The sequence below is a fragment of the Suncus etruscus genome, chromosome 6 (genome assembly GCF_024139225.1).
Source record: "Suncus etruscus isolate mSunEtr1 chromosome 6, mSunEtr1.pri.cur, whole genome shotgun sequence".
Classification (NCBI taxonomy): domain Eukaryota; kingdom Metazoa; phylum Chordata; class Mammalia; order Eulipotyphla; family Soricidae; genus Suncus; species Suncus etruscus.
This window is the reverse complement of record NC_064853.1, coordinates 58,691,946-58,710,434: the sequence shown is the minus strand read 5'-3', so window position 1 is coordinate 58,710,434 and position 18,489 is coordinate 58,691,946. Positions and strand designations below refer to the sequence as shown.

Here is an 18,489-nt window from a genome sequence, read left to right as displayed (position 1 = left end):
ATTTATAATATAGTTTTCTAAAATGGAAGTTAAAAGGTTTAAAGTGTGTTCTTAAATTCTTTGATGTGTTACTGACCAGCGAACAGCATTCTTCAAATAATCTGACCTCTTTTATCTCCAGGTGTTTCAGTTTCTCCATTTATAAAAAGGAGATAATAGTAGTTGCTCCTCTTACAGGATGTCCAGGAAAGTAAATCAGATAAATTACTTTGCCCTCCCAGGAGAAGGGCTCCAGGAAATATGCATTATTAGTTATGACTTCAAAGCTGTTTTTAAACTGCTCCCCAAGTCTTTGAACATGTTAAGCCTATGAATAACACCATGTTAGGTGTTTATACATTTCTGGCTAGCTTTCACCGCTTGTTAAAGCAGTAAATGGTCTTGGAACAAATGTATTTTTCATTCTGTGATAGCTATGCCTCCTTGTTTGTACACTTGAAAGATGATTATCTGGCATATGAAGCATATGAGGTCAAGTTGAACTCATTGGTGCCAGTACAGTTCAATTGCAATTTTAATTGAGTTTTTCTTCCAAGGTTGAACATAAATCACTGGTGCATTTTGGTAAGCTATTTGAATTCTAAAAAATTATCACAAGGTGAATATAACTACTTTCTCCAGTAATATAAACTTTTTTTTATTTAGCTATAATTTCAGTATTTTTACAGTACTTTTTCTGATGTACTCATGTTTTTTTATTGCTATAACTATGCATTTTAACATTTCCTTTTGAGGGGGTCACACCTGGCAACGCTCAGGGGTTACTCCTGGCTCTACGCCCAGAAATCGCTCCTGGCAGGCTCGGGGGACCATATGGGATGCCGGGATTCGAACCACCGACCTTCTGCACGCAAGGCAAATGCCTTACCTCCCTGCTATCTCTCCGGCCCTGTTTACAAATTATTTAATTTATTTGGTTTTTGTGTCACTCCCAGCAGTGCTCATGGGTTACTCCTGGCTCTGAGCTCAGAAATCGCCCCTGGCAGGCTCAGGGACCACCTGGGATGCCGAGAATCGAATCAAGTCCATTGCTGGTCAACTGTGCCAAGGCAAATGCCCTACTGCTCGGCTCTCTCCGGCCCTTCATCATAAATCCTTAACTTAAAAGAATAGGGGAAGGAATGACAACTTACCTTTTGTCACTTGATTTTCATTTTAGTTTAAAACTCTTTTTTTTCTCAGCTTTTTGTATAAGTGTGAGTATATATAAACTGTGTATAAACTATGTACATAAAACCAGCGTACATAAACTGGTATATGCTATTATTAAATCTCTTAAGTCTTTCTTCTAATCTAGGAATTTTGACCCAGAACCAGGACAGGCTAAATTCAAGTTCTGGTCAACTTCAGAGCCAAAATCTATAGTCCTTACAAGACAACTCTCATGCTGAAGGCAAATCAGGCCCACTTCTCAATATTTTTAAAACCAGAATTTGCATCATGAGCATAAAATTCTTAAATCCTCTTTTATTATTTGGAACTCAACATAAGTAACTGAAAATAAATGGCACAAATTCCAAACTTATCCTAATAAGCCCTTTCTCCTATTATAACCTCTGCAAATTAGTACACAAGGATAATAATGATTTTGGCACTTCTATAATGGTGGAGGTGCAGTAACTACGTGCATTCACCAAAAGCATTAACACTACTATCATGTTGCCTCAACAAGAAAGAAAAGAGATTTCTGATACTAACAACCAAAGTTAAGTGAGCTTTTACAAATTACAGACACAATCCACAAGAGTGACTTCATAATGCAAGTTCTACAAGAAAGAAAAAGTGGGGGCCGGAGAGATAGCACAGCGGTAGGGCGTTTGCCTTGCAAGTGGCAACCCAGGACCAAAGGTGGTTCGAATCCCGGCATCCCATATGGTCCCCCGTTCCTGCCAGGAGTGATTTCTGAGCCGAGAGCCGGGAGTAACCCCTGAGCACTGCCAGGTGTGGCCCAAAAACCAAACAAAACAAAAACAAAAAAAAAAAAAAAGAAAAGTAAAAGAAAAAAGTGAAAATGAGAAAAAGGAGAGGAGAAATAGAGGAAAGTCAAAAGGAGAAAATGAAAGGTGGAATTTTTGTTGTTTTGGTTTGGTTTGTGATTTCTGGACATCAAACAAAAATATTAACACTATTGTAAACCATGGTAAGGGAAAGAGAATGAAAACTAAAGCTCCCAAACATGCAACCTCTAAGGTTCTTGTTCTAGGGCCAGAATGCAATTCAGTGGTGAAGTACTCACCTTGCAAGTGATGCTGGTGCAAGTTCCCAGGAGACTTATGTAAAGTGGGAAGAAGAAAGACAGCAGCCTGGGAATCTGCCACTATCACTGCCTCTCTCCACCTGTGGTCACCCCAGAATAACTGGGGAAGAGCTAGGACTATTAGCCTTGCTCTGGCAAAGAAAGTAAAATCAGTCCTAGACCTACCCAGGCCTTTCAGGTCCATCATCTCCCTCACAGCAAAGAATTTCAGGAAGAGATGAGCAGTGAGTAAAAAGTTTTGGGGCCAGCAGATAGGATGCTTGTGTTGCACACAACTGATCTGGATTTGATCCCATCCCATAATCATCTGAGTCTGATGGGAGTATTCCTGAGAGCCAGATCACCACCAGGTGTGGCCCAAAATGCAAAATAAAAGTTGAAAAACAGGTTTTATTTAAAAATCCAGAGGAAAAGATGGGAGCTGGGGGGAGAGGGAGAGACAGACAGAGACACAGAGAGACACAGAGAGACCAAAACATGCTCAAGAGAAAATAATGAAGTTAATGCTATCAAATCATCCTTCCAGACACACCAATGCACCATCAAAGTGTCAAACAGGCCAGGCCAATAGTACAACAGATTTTTTGCTTTGCACACAGCCTACCTGTTCGATCCACCACATCCCATATGGTTTGCCAAGCATTGCCAGGACTAATTCTAGAGTGCAGAGCCAGAAGTGGCCTGTGGGCATTGCCAAGTATGACCCAAAAACCAAAGAAATAATAAAGTTCTGAATGGTAAATGGAGCACAGTACTCCATCAAAAATTAATGTTGTCATTTAAATTCCTCTGAGCATGTTTCCCATCTGCTAAAAGAATTTAAATCACTTAAATCTTGCAGCAATTAAACTTATCTATAAATATTTATAAGTTATCTCGTGAATGACATTATGATCCCTTGCTACAAGATTAAGTGATTCACTTTGCCAAATCAAATTTTGTAACACTAAGAATTTTAGAATGCAAAACATTAGTCAGAGGGAACTTTTTGAATATAAGATAGAACTAGTCAACAATTGTTAAATTGTTAAATCTCATTATTAGTATTTCCTTTTTAATGGTGGGAGAAAAGCATTCCCATAGCTCATTTCTTATCACAGCAATTTTCTAAATGTAGGGAACCGAAAATCCCACTAGATGGAGCAGTAACAAAAAACATCTACTTTTCAAAGAAATCCTGGCAGCCTTCAAGAGATTTTAAAGGTCAATTTGAGTAAATGTAAACTTAAGTGTAGTTACTTCAGGAATTTAGAAAGGTCTTCAGCAAAAACAGAACTGAAACTTTTTTCATTGCTTTCTTCGTTCTTTCCACAAAAAGCAAACTGACAAAATTATTTTTCCTTATTTTAAAGACCAATAGTAAAAGAACACTAGCTTTTCCACAGGCCTCTCTCAGGGCCTTACCTCCAGTAGTAGGCTGAGATGATACAGACCTATTATTTTATACACATTCTCGTGAAAATATGAAAATTTTATGTAATATATTTAATAAATTTACTGTCATGGGCCTACACTTAAATCATCCAGTTAGGATACAGGCCTAGTCGTTTTATTTCACTTCCTAGGGGTTCTGGATGAAACCCGAGGACTCACTCCAGCGATGCAAGCTCTCCACTACTGGGCTGGAAGCTACAACAACTTCTATGCCAAGAAAAAAATAAAAGGGGCTGACTCATTTAGGATGAATCTATACAAAAGCCTGGGAAAGTTTGGGGAAGGAGAGGACAGATTAACAGGGTAATTGTTCCCTTTTACCTAATGGGTTTGCTAATTCTTCCTGAACAAAAACTAGCCTCCCCTCCTCCATCTTATTTATTTTGGAGAAGGGGAGTAGTAACTGACCAGCAGTAATGCCTGTAGTTAAACCCCTCTGGGGTAAGCACCTCTTGGGGCTTTACTTATGATTCAGTGCTCTGGGATCACAGGCAGCCCTCAGAAGACATTAGCTAGGGGCGCCCTAGAATGGTGTAGGGTCAGAGTTGACACCCCAGTCAGTACTGAGTCAAAGACCACCTCCAGACACAGAAGGGAGTTTATTCAGCTAGTCGAGGTCCAAGTCTCATCCAACACTGTGGAGTCTTGATAAGGACCCCAAAGCAAATTTCCAACCAGTATATATAGGACTTTACAAGCATTTCATTGGTTAATACAAGCAGTTCATCCTTCACCACTTACATGATTGGCCCATTTCCATTTTGCACAGAAATCACATCCAATCTTAGGATTGATGTCTAACTCACTGCTGACTCCATTTTGGATCAAGGGGTCCTTATATGGTGAAACACTGGGATCCACCTAGTTCCTCGTTTTCATAGAGCAGGGAGGGTCTTGCCCTAGAAAGGATACATTTTGCGATTTAATCTTTGGGCTAACACCCTCTGCCTATGGGGAAGCTGTAGAGTGTAAAAAGGCTTTACTGGTAGCCCACTTTGGACCACCTTGGCTCTAGGCCCAAGGGTTTTGGTTCTCACAATAGAAACCAGGTAGGCCTCCAGCTAGGCAAGAGACTTAATCCCTGTCCTCTCCCTGCAGCTGGGACCAATTCGAAGGTGCCAAGATGATACAGACCTATTATTTCAAACACATCCTCACGAATATTTTATGAAATATATTTAATAAATTTACTGTCATAGGTCTACACTTAATTGTCCAGTTAGGATACAGGCCTAGTGGCAAGAGGGGCCTCATGCGATGGGCTGCGCGCCTCCAGGCCCACTTCTGAGTGCAAGAAGACACGCAAAGCCCCTGGCACAGGAAAGGCCGCCTCTCGGCTTCCTCCCCCAGCCCAGTTCAGGCTAACAGAAGTGTAGGGTTCGAGTCCCGGGTGCAGATCCCACAGCTCGGGGAGGCACCGTGGAGGGCCCGACTCCAGTTTCTCTCCCTGCGGACAGGGGTCCCGTCCCCGGCCCCAGGCCCCGCGGCTGACAGAGGCGAACTCTTCGCGACGGCAACGGTGCCTCCGAAGAAGCCCGGACCGACCGCGGCCTTGGGCGGGGATGGACGCTGGGGACGGAGGCGGGTTCCGGGAGGGCGAGAGCCGGCCAGCGGCTGACTTTTTTGGCTTTTCGCTCCTGGGAGGGTGGCGGGCAGGACTTGAGCCCTTGAGACACTAGATGGTGGGTGGCGGTAGGTCTTGGGCCTTTTCGCCCGCTGAAAGCCAGCCCAAAAACAGCGGGCGAGTTGCCAAGGCCAAGCACCTACGCCTTTCTCTTTAGGGTTAGACGAGAGGGCCGCTCGCAGTTCCCACAACCCGCCAAGATGGCGGCGCCGCGGCTCCGTTTAAGTACAGTTGCCGCCGACCGCGCTGATTGGCTAAGATGGTCCCGCTGCAAATATCGCGATGTTTAAAGTCACGTTTCGCTTTTGTTTCTTGCCTCCCCCGCCCACGCTGTAGTTCCGCCTTTGAAATTGAGTGACCCGGGGCCGGAGAGATAGCACAGCGGTGTTTGCCTTGCAAGCAGCCGATCCAGGACCTAAGGTGGTTGGTTCGAATCCCGGTGTCCCATATGGTCCCCTGTGCCTGCCAGGAGCTATTTCTGAGCAGACAGCCAGGAGTAACCCCTGAGCACCGCCAGGTGTGACCCAAAAACCAAAAAAAAAAAAAGAAAGAAATTGATTGACCCTTGGGGCGGAGAGATGGTAAGCGGTAAGGCATTTGCCTTGCACGCAGCTGACCCAGGACTTACGGTGGTTCCCCGCATCCCATATGGTCCCCCGAGCTGCCAGGAGCGATTTCTGAGCACACTGCCAGGAGTAAAGCCCTGAGCGCAGCTGCGTGTGAACCATCCCACCCCCAAATGAAATGTATGACCAGCATCTTCCTACTTGGGGCTGCCCGTGGGGCTGCCCCAGTTGGGTCTTTTGGTTGCATTGGTAGTGGGAAGGTTGCACTAGTGAACGGGGCAACCCAAGTACAAACAAAGCACCATGATTACAAACATGTTTGTAGTTGGTTTTCAGTCATTAAAACACACACACACACATACACACACCTTCACTAGTGGAACATTCCCACCACCAGTACCCCCATCTCCTTGCTCCCCCACACTGCCTGTATTCCAGACAGGCATTCTACTTCTCTCACTCATTAACATTGTCATGTCTCACTCATTAACATTGTCTCACTCATTAATATTGTCTCACTCATTAACATTGTTAGTGTGGTTATTTCTCTATGCTCACAATTCTTTGTGATGAGCTTCATATCTATTTTAAAATTTTAATAATAAAAATATTTTTCAAATTAAGTTTGAGCTTTAAAAGGCATTTGATAGTCAACTCTTCAATTACTGTAAATACTGAACAGAATCTATCTAGTTACCCCTGAATAACAAAATCAAGAAGATTCCTTCATTAAATGAGAATTTGGACTAAACATGTTTTTTTTTAAAACTTTTTCAGGTTTGGGCCCGGAGAGATAGCATGGAGGTAAGGTGTTTGCCTTTCATGCAGGAGGTCATCAGTTCGAATCCCGGTGTCCCATATGGTCCCCCGTGCCTGCCAGGAGAATTTCTGAGCATGGAGCCAGGAATAACCCCTGAGCGCTGCCGGGTGTGACCCAAAAACCACAAAAAAAAAAAAAAAAAAAAAAAAAAAAAAAAAAACTTTTTCAGGTTTTGGGGGAGTATAAAGGTGGAGGTCCACATTCTACAGTTCTAAGGATCTACTGGCCCTGTGCTCTCTGGGGGTGATTCTTTTGGGTGGGGTCACGCCCAGTGGTATTCGGGGGTTACTCCTGGCTCTGCGCTCAGAAATCACCCCTGGCAAGCTCCAGGGTCCATGTGGTATGCCTGGAATAGAACCAGATCAGCTGCATATAAGGCAAAAACTGGACTGCTAATGTAACTATTGCTCAGGCCCCTCATGAGAGTAGGGGGTCATTCTTTTTTTTTTTTTTTTTGGTTTTTGGGCCACACCCGGTGACGCTCAGGGGTTACTCCTGGCTATGTGCTCAGAAGTCACTCCTGGCTTGGGGGACCATATGGGATGCCGGGGGATCGAACCGCGGTCCGTCCTAGGCTAGCGCAGGCAAGGCAGGCTCCTTACCTCCAGCGCCACCGCCCGGCCCCAGGGGGTCATTCTTGACCAGGCTTGGAATGTCTAGGATCTACAGGGTGAGAGGTGTATAAGGTAAATGGCCTATTCACTGTACTATGTTTCCAGAACCCATTTTTCTTATTTTGAGAATTTTTTTTTATTTGGGTTTTTTTTTTTTTTTTTGGAGGGGGGGGGCACACCCAGCACTGCTCGAAGGTTATTCCTGGCTCTGTGCTCAGAAATTGCTTCTGGCTGGTTCGGGGTACCATATGGGATGCAGGGGGCCTAACCGGGTCTTCCCTGGTCGGCAGCATGCAAGCAAATAAATGCCCTACCTCTGTGCTATCTCTTCAGCCCTTGAATAATTTTCTAACAAAAAAAAAAAAAAAAAAGAAGAAGAAGAAGAAACTAATTGGTTACTTCTGAGCAATGTTTCCAGCCTCTAGAGACCAAAAGCGATGTCTTACTTGGGCTTTGAGAGCACAAAAATATTTTAAGGCAGGAATACAATACTTTGATTTTTGATTTTGGTTATCACATTTGTTACAAACCTAGGAAAAGTCCTGATGTTAGAACTAAGTTTATGGGAATGTCAAAATATAAGTTTGGTTTAGAATTAATTGATTGTTCTGCTCTGTAACCTAGCTTTGTTATAGGCTTAACCACAGCCAATTCTAAAAACATCAAGAGCATGTACCAGGACAGTTAGATAAACTAGCAACACCAGGGACCCTGTGGGGCAATAAACCTTATGTAACTGCAAGCCAAGGTCCCTGGGCATCCTTGCTCTTCCTCTGCTACTCAGCCAACCAGTTTAAACCTGGCTCAAGCAATATGGACTAAGTAGCTTAGTCCATAGCTTGAAGCCCCAGCAACCCTATGAAAAAGGTCTTACAAGTCCCTGCATTGTCACCACTTGTGAGATGAGTGACCCCAGAATACTGCTATTTAAATAAACTCCCTTGCTCATTGCATTACTCCTCTGGCTTTGTGAATCAAATCTCAAGTCCAGAGCTAACTTTGAAACTCTGACTAAAAAAGTCTTGGCTCTGCTGGTTCAGGCGTTCATTTTCTTCCCTCTATCTTTAGGAGATCTTTTAAATTCGTGAGCACATTCAACAATCAAATATGGTTTTTTTTTTTTGTTTTTTTTGTTTTTTTTTTTTTTGCGGAATATAGGCCCCACATGTACAAGGTTCTATTGCATGAGCCATACTTCAGCCCTAAGTATTGTTTCTTAATCTTATTATCCATTGACTCACCTGCTAAATAAAGCTTTTTCAAGCATAAACTGAGCTTTATGTTACTAATTTTAATTTAATTACAATTTTAATTGTTATTTTACTTTTAAAGTGCAATCCAAATTGCTTATAAAATTTTTAACTGAAGCTAAAAGGTAAACAGAGGTGGGGTTGCTGGGTGTAGGGGCAGGGAAAAAGTTGAAGGGGCGAGAAATTAAAAGGTAAATAAAAATTCAACTTGTGTTCATTTTGAAGAAACAGCCTGTGGAATTGTCACTTATTGGCACCTCAATCAGAGAGCAAAGTAAAATATTAGATTTATTTGAGATTCTTTGAGGGCAGGAAAAACTATAAAAAGCATTCACTTTTTCTTTTAATTCATTGTGAATTATCTGAAAGGATCATCTATGATCCAATAATATCCTAAGCAGGTTATTGGATTAAACCTGAAACCAGTTTCAGATTGTTTGTACCAACCTACAAGTTGCTTTAAAATCAGATCTCAAAACACTAAAAAAATTTTATCTTAGACACCATTGTTTACAGTCTTGATAATGATAAGGTTTAATACACAAAATTTCCAAGACCATACTCACCAGTGTGTGAGTAGCTCTAAATATTTTTGTTTCCTCTATCATTCCTTGGGACTCCAATTACATGTACATGTTGAAATTATCTTAAAGCTCACTAAATGCTATTTATTTGTCTTTTTCCTCTGTATTTATTTTTCCTCTTTCAAAATTTATATACATTGGTTCTCAACACAGAATTTTAGGAGTATGGCTTAACACCTCTTATGTGTAAAGGATTCACTACACCCACCACTAAAAGGAACATTATCCATTACCCTTTTCTTTATGGTATCCACTATAATGTCACCAAATCAAGGGGTTAGTTTTGTAGGGGCATGCTGGCTCATTTGTTTAGTTAGATTCCCCTTCTCAGTAAAACCATCAATGGTTGTTTTCTTTTTTGTTGTTGTTTTGTTTTTTTTTTTTGTTTTGTTTTTGGGGCCACACTCATTTGATGCTCAGGGGTTACTCATGGCTAAGCGCTCAGAAATCACCCCGGCTTGGGGAGACCATATGGGACGTTGGGGGATCAAACTGCGGTCTTTCCTTGGCTAGTGCTTGCAAGGCAGACACCTTACCTCTAGCGCCACCTCACCGGCCCCCAATAGTTGTTTTTTACTTACATTTTTTTGTTACCTCCCATTTAAGGAAAACACGCACCAGATGTGGTTTTTTCCTTCCTTGGTGAAGTGCCTTCCTCCAAAAGAATTATTTGCCAAAAGGCCCGCTTAGTGAAGTCAATCATTTAACCCTTTGTGTGGATCACTGGTGGTAATTCCAACATGGCTGAACATTACATTTTCTCTCTATTTGGCCACTATAGAAATCAAGCCTCAGCTCTCCTACAGACAAAGAAATGTCAGTACCAAAAGCCCGCCAAAAGTTCCCTGCTGGCACCAACAACTTATTTTTCTGAGTCTAGCTCCTTGATGGTAAACAATTATTTCCATCCCCCCTAAAATCTATTTTCTGGCTACTACATAAACATCATAAATATCTGTCTCTCTCCTCTTGGTTTCTTGAAAAACCTGCTTTTTGCTAAACCAAAAACATCTCTAGCCCTGGTTTCACTGCCCTCCAGCAGAGTTCTTTCTCACCTGAAAAAACAGTCTTTTAATATGTAAATTTAAGGCCTGTATCCCCATTGTGTTGCTCTCCTGCTCTTTGAAGACACCTTGCATACCAGAGTCTGTGCTTATAAATGTCATCAGCTGAAAAGTAAATTTGTCTCTCGTCCCTTGGACAAGGGTCCCCTTACAATGCATTTTGTGTGGTCTCATTTATTTCATTTTCATATTTTATATCCGTCCACTTGTGCTCCTGTGTAAGGTTCCCGGACCCCACGAAGGTTCTGCTTAGCAACGCTAACATGTCTGCAGCATTTTTCACTTAAAATAATTACCTTGTGTCCCAATATTATCTCTTCAAATGGAATAGTATTCTATTGAATAAAGAAACCACTGCTTCTTGGGTATCGCCAACCTGTTATGGACCCATGTTCGATCCCTGGCATCCCATATGGTCCCCTGAGCCTGCCAGGAGCAATTTCTGAGCACTGGGCCAGGAGTAACCCCTGAACACCAAAAAGATACCATTGCTTCCTTATCGAGTCATGTAAATGGGTATTTAGATTCATTCTGTTTCAGGTACTGTAAATAATGCTGTTAAGAAAGGTGTACAAATTTTCTTCAAATTAGTGTTTTGTGTCATTCAGATAAACTAAGAATATTACTGGATCATATCAAATTTTCTTTTTGTAATTTTTTATAGAATCACCATAAGATAGAGTTTAAAAAAGGTTGATGATTGAGTTTCATTCATATAATGTTCCACCATATTAGATTTTTATTTCTGAATTTGTAAAATGGGAAATTTCATTTTGCCTACTTCTGGGTTGTTTAAGTTTAAATTATATGTATGACTAATCTTAGTCATGAAATAAATTCTGGGGCTGGAGAGAGAGAGTACTGCAGGGAGTGTACTTGCCTTGCACACAAACTGGAAGTACCAGGCAATATGATTTCCTGAGTCCTTCCAGGAGTGATCCTACTCAGGAATAATTCCAGAGCACTGAGTCATGAGTTAGGTGTCTGAGCAGAGTTAGGTTTGGTCCTAAAGTAAATAAAATTTTAAATAAGTTCTAAGAATTATTAGATGAAGGCTTTGTTTTATTCATCCCTACACAAATCACCACTACTTGAAAGTAGTAAGTACAGATCAGTTGTTCATGCTACTTGCAGATAGTCATTTTCTACACTTATCCAGTTTTGTTTATAATCACTAATGTGTAGGAACCACCAAGAAATGAAATACATCTTTTCTAGTTAGATCTATCTATCTATCTATCTATCTATCTATCTATCTATCTATCTATCTATCTATCTATCTATCTATCCATCTATCCATCTATCTATCTATCTATCCATCTATCTATCTATCTATCTATCTATCTATCTATCTATCTATCTATCCATCCAGCTATCTATCTTTCATCTTTCTCTCCCTCCCTCCTCCCCTCCTCTCTCCTCCCCTTTTTTATCCTCCCCACCCCTCTCCTCTTTCTGTCCCTCCCTATTAGGATACTAGGAGGGATACTAGGAGTGTATAAAAGAAATCTGGGAAGAGGGAAAGATCACAGACTTGGTTGTTGTTGTTGTTGTTTTATGGGGGAGAATTTGAGGGAAGCTTGTGTTAGTACTCTGGATCTTCCACATACCAAGTTTGTGCTCCAGCCTATTGAACTATCTCTCTGTTCTCACAATTCTTATCTTTTAAGAATGTATCTAGTGAGGGGAAAATACAGGCCAAATAAGACTACTAACTAGATGCTTATAAAAGTATTAGTAAAAGTATGAGAAACATAATGCAGTGGTTTTGAGCTACTTGTCCATGGACTGATTCTAGTCCACAGGTATAAAAAAAAAAAACAGTTGGCTTACTCTTTTTTAAACTAAGTTGTTGAAAATCACAATTCTTTTTATTTTATTTTATTGGTTTATGGGTCACACCCGGCAGCTCTCAGGGATTACTCCTGATTTGTGCTCAGAAATCGCTCCTGGCAGGAATGGGGGACCATATAGGATGCCGGGATTTGAACCACCATCCATCTGTCTGGATTGACTGCTGAAAAGGCAAACACCCTACCACTGTGCTATTTCTCCACCTGTGAAGGACACAGAATTTGACTCCTTGAAGGAAATAGCATTTCCAATGGACTTTAAAATTCTTTAATTACAAAGCAAAAACATTTTTTTGTATTTTAAATGACTCTAGTGATAACTATGTGCAAAACTCTTGCACTAGACAGATGGCCTTTTAAGCATAGACACTGATTCTAGCACTCATTGCACTTAGTAGAGTGCTTTGCATAGAATAGATACAAAATAATTTGAGTTAGGTCAATACTGCTATTAGTCATTCAACTACCCAGGTCATCTCAAACTTTAAGTTCCATCATATATATCTAGGCACAATGATGTATCAGCTTTCTTTGGCAATTTCTTATAGAGCCTATTGTTTACAATTCAAATATAGGACTAATATTTTACACCAGGCGAATAACTTTTTAACTCATTACTAGATCACTAGGGCGCATCCTAACCATTCTCTAAACTACAACTGTAGTCATCTTAATTTTCTTGTCCTCCTAAATCCTTAATTGTTCAGTTGCCTCCAGTCACTGGCTTTTGTTTATCTTTTAAGAGCTTTGACACTGTAATATATTTCCATATGAGCTTTTTATATTATTTTAATTTTTTTAAGTTTTTTTGTTTTTGTTCTTTTTGTTTTTTGTTTTTGGGTCATACCCGGCAGTACTCAGGGGTTACTCCTGGCTCCAAGCTCAGAAATCACTCCTGGCACGCTTGGGGAACCATATGGGATGCCGGGATTCAAACTACAGACCATCTGCATGAAAGGCAAATGCCTTACCTCCATGCTATCTCTCTGGCCCCAAAGTTTATTTTCTTATTTTTACTTTTTGGTGTTTGGGGGCCACACTTAGTGGTACTCAGGACTCACTCCTGGCTCTGCACTCAAGGATCACTACTGGTAGACTTAGGAGCCTAACTTGGCTGCCAGAGATCATACATGAATTGAATGACTGTGTGTAAGGTAAGCAATCTGTCCACTGTACTGTCTTCTTAGTTCCGTGAATTATTTATTTTAACAAAATTAATCTGTTAAGCTTGCCTTGAATATGTTCATTCTCCTCTCTAGACTCTTGGTTCATTCCATCCCTCACCCATTCTAATGCCATCTAATCCTTAATAATACCTCTGCTGTATTAAACTCCTCCTCATAGAAACCACCATAAACATAAAAAAATTAAATCAGCTTTTAGCACATATCATTCTACCACAAATTGATTTCCTAGAGGGGCTGGAGAGATAGCATATAGGTAGGGCATTTGCCTTGCACAAGGCAGATACAGGACAGATGGTGGTTTGAATCCCGGCATCCCATAGGTCCCCTTTGCCTGCCAGGAGCAATTTCTGAGTGCAGAGCCAGGAATAACCCCTGAGAGCTGCTGGGGTGTGACCCAAAAACAAAAAAAAATTGATCCCCAAGATCAAGAATAATGTTTCTGCTAACATTTAATTTAGTTCTACTGAATAAAACATGGTATTTGATGACATAAAACCATAATTTCTCCCATTATTGATGTGTAACAGGAATATTTTGTTCTCTCAGACACACAGTTTTTGTGACACAGTTTGTCATAAATATTCAAAATGTTTCCTTCCAATCACTATAGTTGTATTCAGAAGCATCTCTGGTGGACTATGTTGGGTCCAACTTCCTTAAATTCTGCAGCAGTGATCCACATGTCCTGGAAGGCTGACAGAGATGCAACAATAGACCCTCCCATCCATACAGATATTTTCCTTTCTGGGGGCGATATTACCTGCACAGGAGTGTTGGCAGGAGCCAACTTTGCTACCTCCTTAACTAGCCGCTTGTCTAAGCCAGGAAAAGTGGTTGATCCCCCTGAGAGGATGATGTTAGAGAAGAAGGAACTCCTCAGGTCTGAGTCACACTTCATTATACTGTTGACGCACATCTTATCAATGCCAGGAGCACTGAGATTCAGGAGCATTGGTGAGAAGAGGGCCTCTGGACAATGAAAGAGCTCTTCTTGAAGCTTGACCATTTTCCCATCAGGTAACTGGTACACTTTTTCTAGAGAATCAGCTTTCTTAGTCTTTTCCTCTTCGTAGTTCACTGCCACATAACAACAGGTCTCCTTAATGTCTGCAAGTATTCTTTTGTCCGCAGTACTGAGTAGCATGATGCCATGGTCCTTCAGTAGCATCATAAGGAAGTTGGTGAGGTCTTTGCCTGCCAAATCTAGCTGCAGGACCCCATGGGGCAGACAGTAACCCTCGAAGATAGGGATACTCTGGGTAACCCCCGCACCTGAACTCAGCACAAAGCCAGTTGTGAAGCCAGCAGCAAAGAGTGCCAGCACCCCCTGGACAGACATGTAGAAGGCAGGAACATTCAGGTGCTCAAAAAACACTTCAATGATCTGCTGCCGGTTGGCCAGAGGGTTCAGGGCTGGCTCGGTAAGCATAACTGGGCTATCAGAGGGCTTTAGCTTCAGGTTATGATCATACATATGCTTCCACATGTTCTCCATGTCCCCCCAGGAAGTAATGAGGCCTCTCTCCACAGGGTAGCTGTAGGAAGTGCGACAAAACAAAAGGCAACTTTTACTTTTCCGGGTTTCTATGCTTTCACACCAGAGTTAATCCCTCTATTTATTACAATTCTTGCTAATAGTTAGGGCCCAGCGGGAAGCTCTTGGATGCGGCTTGGAAAATATTCCTTAATGAACAGGGACTGCCAGAGTCTCTTGGAAGAGAAATCATGGGGACTAGAGGGATCAGACAGGAGGGAGGGCTCTGGCCTGGCACCTGGCAAATCAGGATTTATTTCCCCAGTGGGCCCCTGAGCCAGCCAGGAGTGAGCCCTCAGTGTAGATCCAGGAGTAAGTTCTGAGCATTGCCCAGTGCGGCCCCCAGTCCACAAATCGATAGGCAAAATAAAAGCAATTTTATTTTTAAAGTTTAAGTTTAAAAGAAAGAGTTTGTGTGTGTGTTTCATATAGAATATACATTGAATATTCATGTTGAGTATTGAATGCATAATAATATTGAATATTATTGAATATCAATAGTCAATATTGAATATCAATAGTCAATAGATAGTATACTCATTTATATATGAATATGTGTACTCTATATTTATATAGAGCATGGTATATACATATTACATATGTATGTATCTATTATGCAATGTGCATAATATGATATATTGTATATGCTATATATAATGTAATATCAACATATAAGTACTCATATTTCTATGAATGAAAAAGCCCAGAGGGTGGCGCACTGAGCAATGTTCGGAGACGAACTTGGACTTCACGAGCAACACGTCCGTTTGACAGCATCTGCGGGGCTCTAAAGGAGCGAGGGATGCACGTCTGCCTATTCTGGAGCGACCCAAGGACCGTGCCAGAGCCGCGGGTCGCTCCCTCCTCTCCCGGGGGTCCCTCCCGCCGCCCCTTGGGGCTCCCCCGCCGGCGGGACGAGGTACCTGATGGCCAGCGCGTTTCTCAGCTCCTGCGCCTGGTCGCCCACGTAGAGTTCCCGCGCGCCCTCGCTCCCCGCGGGGCGGCTTGGGGGGCGGCCGATTATGTTGGGGTACACGAACTGCGGCTCCCGAGAGCCAGCCAGGCCCGCCTTGATGGTCCCCGAGCCGTTGTCGATCACCACCGGCACCTGGTAGTGGCTCATGTCGCCGCCGCCGCCGGCCAAGCGCGCGCGCGGCTCAGCCCCGAGGTCGCGGTCGCGGGTCGGCCTGGAACGCGCGTCACAGAGCACAGAGGCCACGGCCGCGCGGGAGAGGGAGAGCCCAGGGCCGGACGGTCCGACTGGGCCCGGAGCCGCGACTCGGGCAGGCAGGCGTAGGGGCGGGAACCTCCCGGGATCAGCCGCGGGAAAAGCGTCTTCGCTGGACTCGAACCCGGCCCAAAGCAAGGGCTTCCAGCAGGCCCTCGAGTTGTATTGGCCCGAAGTCTAGAATTCGCACGGATATTCAGGGTCCGCCCGGGAGGTCCGGAATGGGCCTGAGAGATGGAGAAAAAGGGCAGAGATGGAACAGCAGGGGAAGGTTTTCCCGGAGAGGAAGAGATGACAAGTGGAAAAGGAGCCTTCAGTGCCTTTGCTATTATTGATCCTCTGGACGGGATCCTAAGCCAAGCCTACCAGGGCCATAGATAGGCTGTATGTGAACATAAAGGATAGAATGTATAGAGATCTATAGATAATATTATTCATTATTAGATAATATACTAACATATCACCAATTAATACATAATATAGAACATATAATTAATTTGCACACCATACAATATATGATATATTAACATGTATATCATATATATCAATTAAATATAATATGATTATATATGATAATATACTTCATTTAAAATATATTGATTGATATATGCGTTATATAATGTATTATATATTAATTAACATGTATATTGTGTATATACATATATGTACATGTATTCTATATGGATATTCTATACATGCATGTATAATATACTATGTATATGTACAATATATAATCTATAGTTTTACCCTCCTTGTTAATATGGAAGTTTATTCTCATTTCCTAACTGACCATATTTTAGGCCTAAAGATATACGTGTGCCTCTCTGCAGGGAAACAGCAAATGAACTTATCTAAGGTTGGTGCATATATGGATGGTGTCCACGCTCAGCAAACTAGATACGTCGAGTGTCCCAAAAGTGGTTTTCGATGCCCAAAATGCTGGACTTTCTCTAATGCCAGTTAGAATCTCGGCTCCTCCTCCAGGAGGGCGGAGGGACTGAAGCGCAGCGCCACCTCCCACCCTCCCCGGGAGAAGCTAGAGCCAGTCCTGGGCTGGAAGTCTCTGCGATGAGAATCGGTGCCGAGGGGCGATGGGAGGGCCGAGGGGGACCCTCTCGGAGTCGCCTGGCCTCGGCTGGGCTGAAGCTCGCAGCTCCCCCGACCATCACCGGAGCCAGCCCGGCATAAACTAAAACCCCGCTTCCACCGCCAGGTCGACCCCAAGGACAGGCTCCCAGCCTGGTTTCTACGCAGGTTGAAAGAAAGTGCGTGCAAATTTCAGTGTGGATCCGTTGCGCACTAGCTATTTTCCCCCAAAGTTATATTTATTTTACATAAGGATCCGAATGAACAGAACTGCGTTTCGCAACACGGACATAGGCGACATTCGAAGCTCCCTTTGCAGGGAGGTTTCCGTAGTGTAGTGGTTATCACGTTCGCCTAACACGCGAAAGGTCCCCGGTTCGAAACCGGGCGGAAACAACTTTTCCTTGCTGGGTCCTAACAAACTAGTCCGGAACCTTGGGGGCGGGCGCATTTTGTTTCGTTCAGCAACAGCTTTTGGGGTAGCTTTCTGCGTGGCAAACGTGTCTGACTTGCAAATATTGAAAATTCAACTCAATCTTTTACCTATAAAACGCACAGCTTAGGAGATAAAACGGTAAAAACTGCCTCTTTTTTTTTCTCCCAAATTCTTACTTAATTTTTTTTCTCTCAAATTCTTACTTTTTTTTTCCTCCCAAATTTTTTTTTTTTTTTTTTTTTTTTGGTTTTTGGGCCACACCCGTTTGATGCTTAGGGGTTTTTTCCTCCCAAATTCTTACTTAATTTTTTTTTTAACTGCCTCTTGTTCGTCTTCCCAGAGCTCCCTGACAAGTCACTTTCCTCTTAATCAGTTTACTTTTTGAGATGCGGATCTTAATGGCTCTTTCCCCTTACGGATCAATCTTTAGACCCAGGAAAATTCAACTATTTCTGAATTACGGGAAAAAAAATTTAATGCAAATAAGGGGGGGGGTCTTCAGCCAGTGGGAAAGGGCGTCTGCCTTGCATGCGGTGCGGTTCAATCCTCGGTACCCTAAATGTTCCCCTGACCCTGCCTGGAGAGATTCCTGAGTTCAGAGCCAGGAGTAAAGCCAGAGCACTGGAGGGTGCAGCCAAAAAAGCAAAACCAAAAATAGAAAGAAAAGTAGAATCAAAGGAAATGATACGAAGTGGAAATCAAGAAGGAGCCAGTCTCAAAATTTGCCATATACAGAAACGTACTTTTATTCACAAATATGGGGTTGTTGCAGAGAACAAAGTTATAAAGAAAGCAAACAGTTTGATTGTGGGGTGCGGGGAGGAGTATCTCGACAAGACAATTTAAACTCTCCTTTAGTATCAAGTGGCGAATAGGGTATTGACAAGTTTTAAAGAAAATGCTTTATTTTTTTTTGTCTTTTCAGATTGTTGTCAGCGGATATTAGGAAAGA

General features: G+C 42.4%; 1 protein-coding gene and 1 non-coding gene across 2 annotated transcripts; one reads left to right on the top strand and one right to left on the bottom strand.

Annotated features, from left to right (window-relative positions):
* Positions 1-13,869: 13,869 nt before the first annotated feature.
* Positions 13,870-15,910, bottom strand: ACTRT3 (actin related protein T3). The gene is made up of 2 exons (XM_049774469.1): positions 15,711-15,910; positions 13,870-14,788 (listed from the first exon to the last, which is right to left on the bottom strand). The coding sequence occupies exons 1-2, from the start codon at positions 15,908-15,910 to the stop codon at positions 13,870-13,872; spliced, it is 1,119 nt and encodes a 372-aa protein (XP_049630426.1).
* Positions 15,911-17,424: 1,514 nt separating this feature from the next.
* Positions 17,425-17,497, top strand: TRNAV-AAC (transfer RNA valine (anticodon AAC)). The gene has a single exon. It is a non-coding gene; the product is annotated as a tRNA-Val (tRNA).
* The last annotated feature ends 992 nt before the right edge of the window (positions 17,498-18,489 follow it).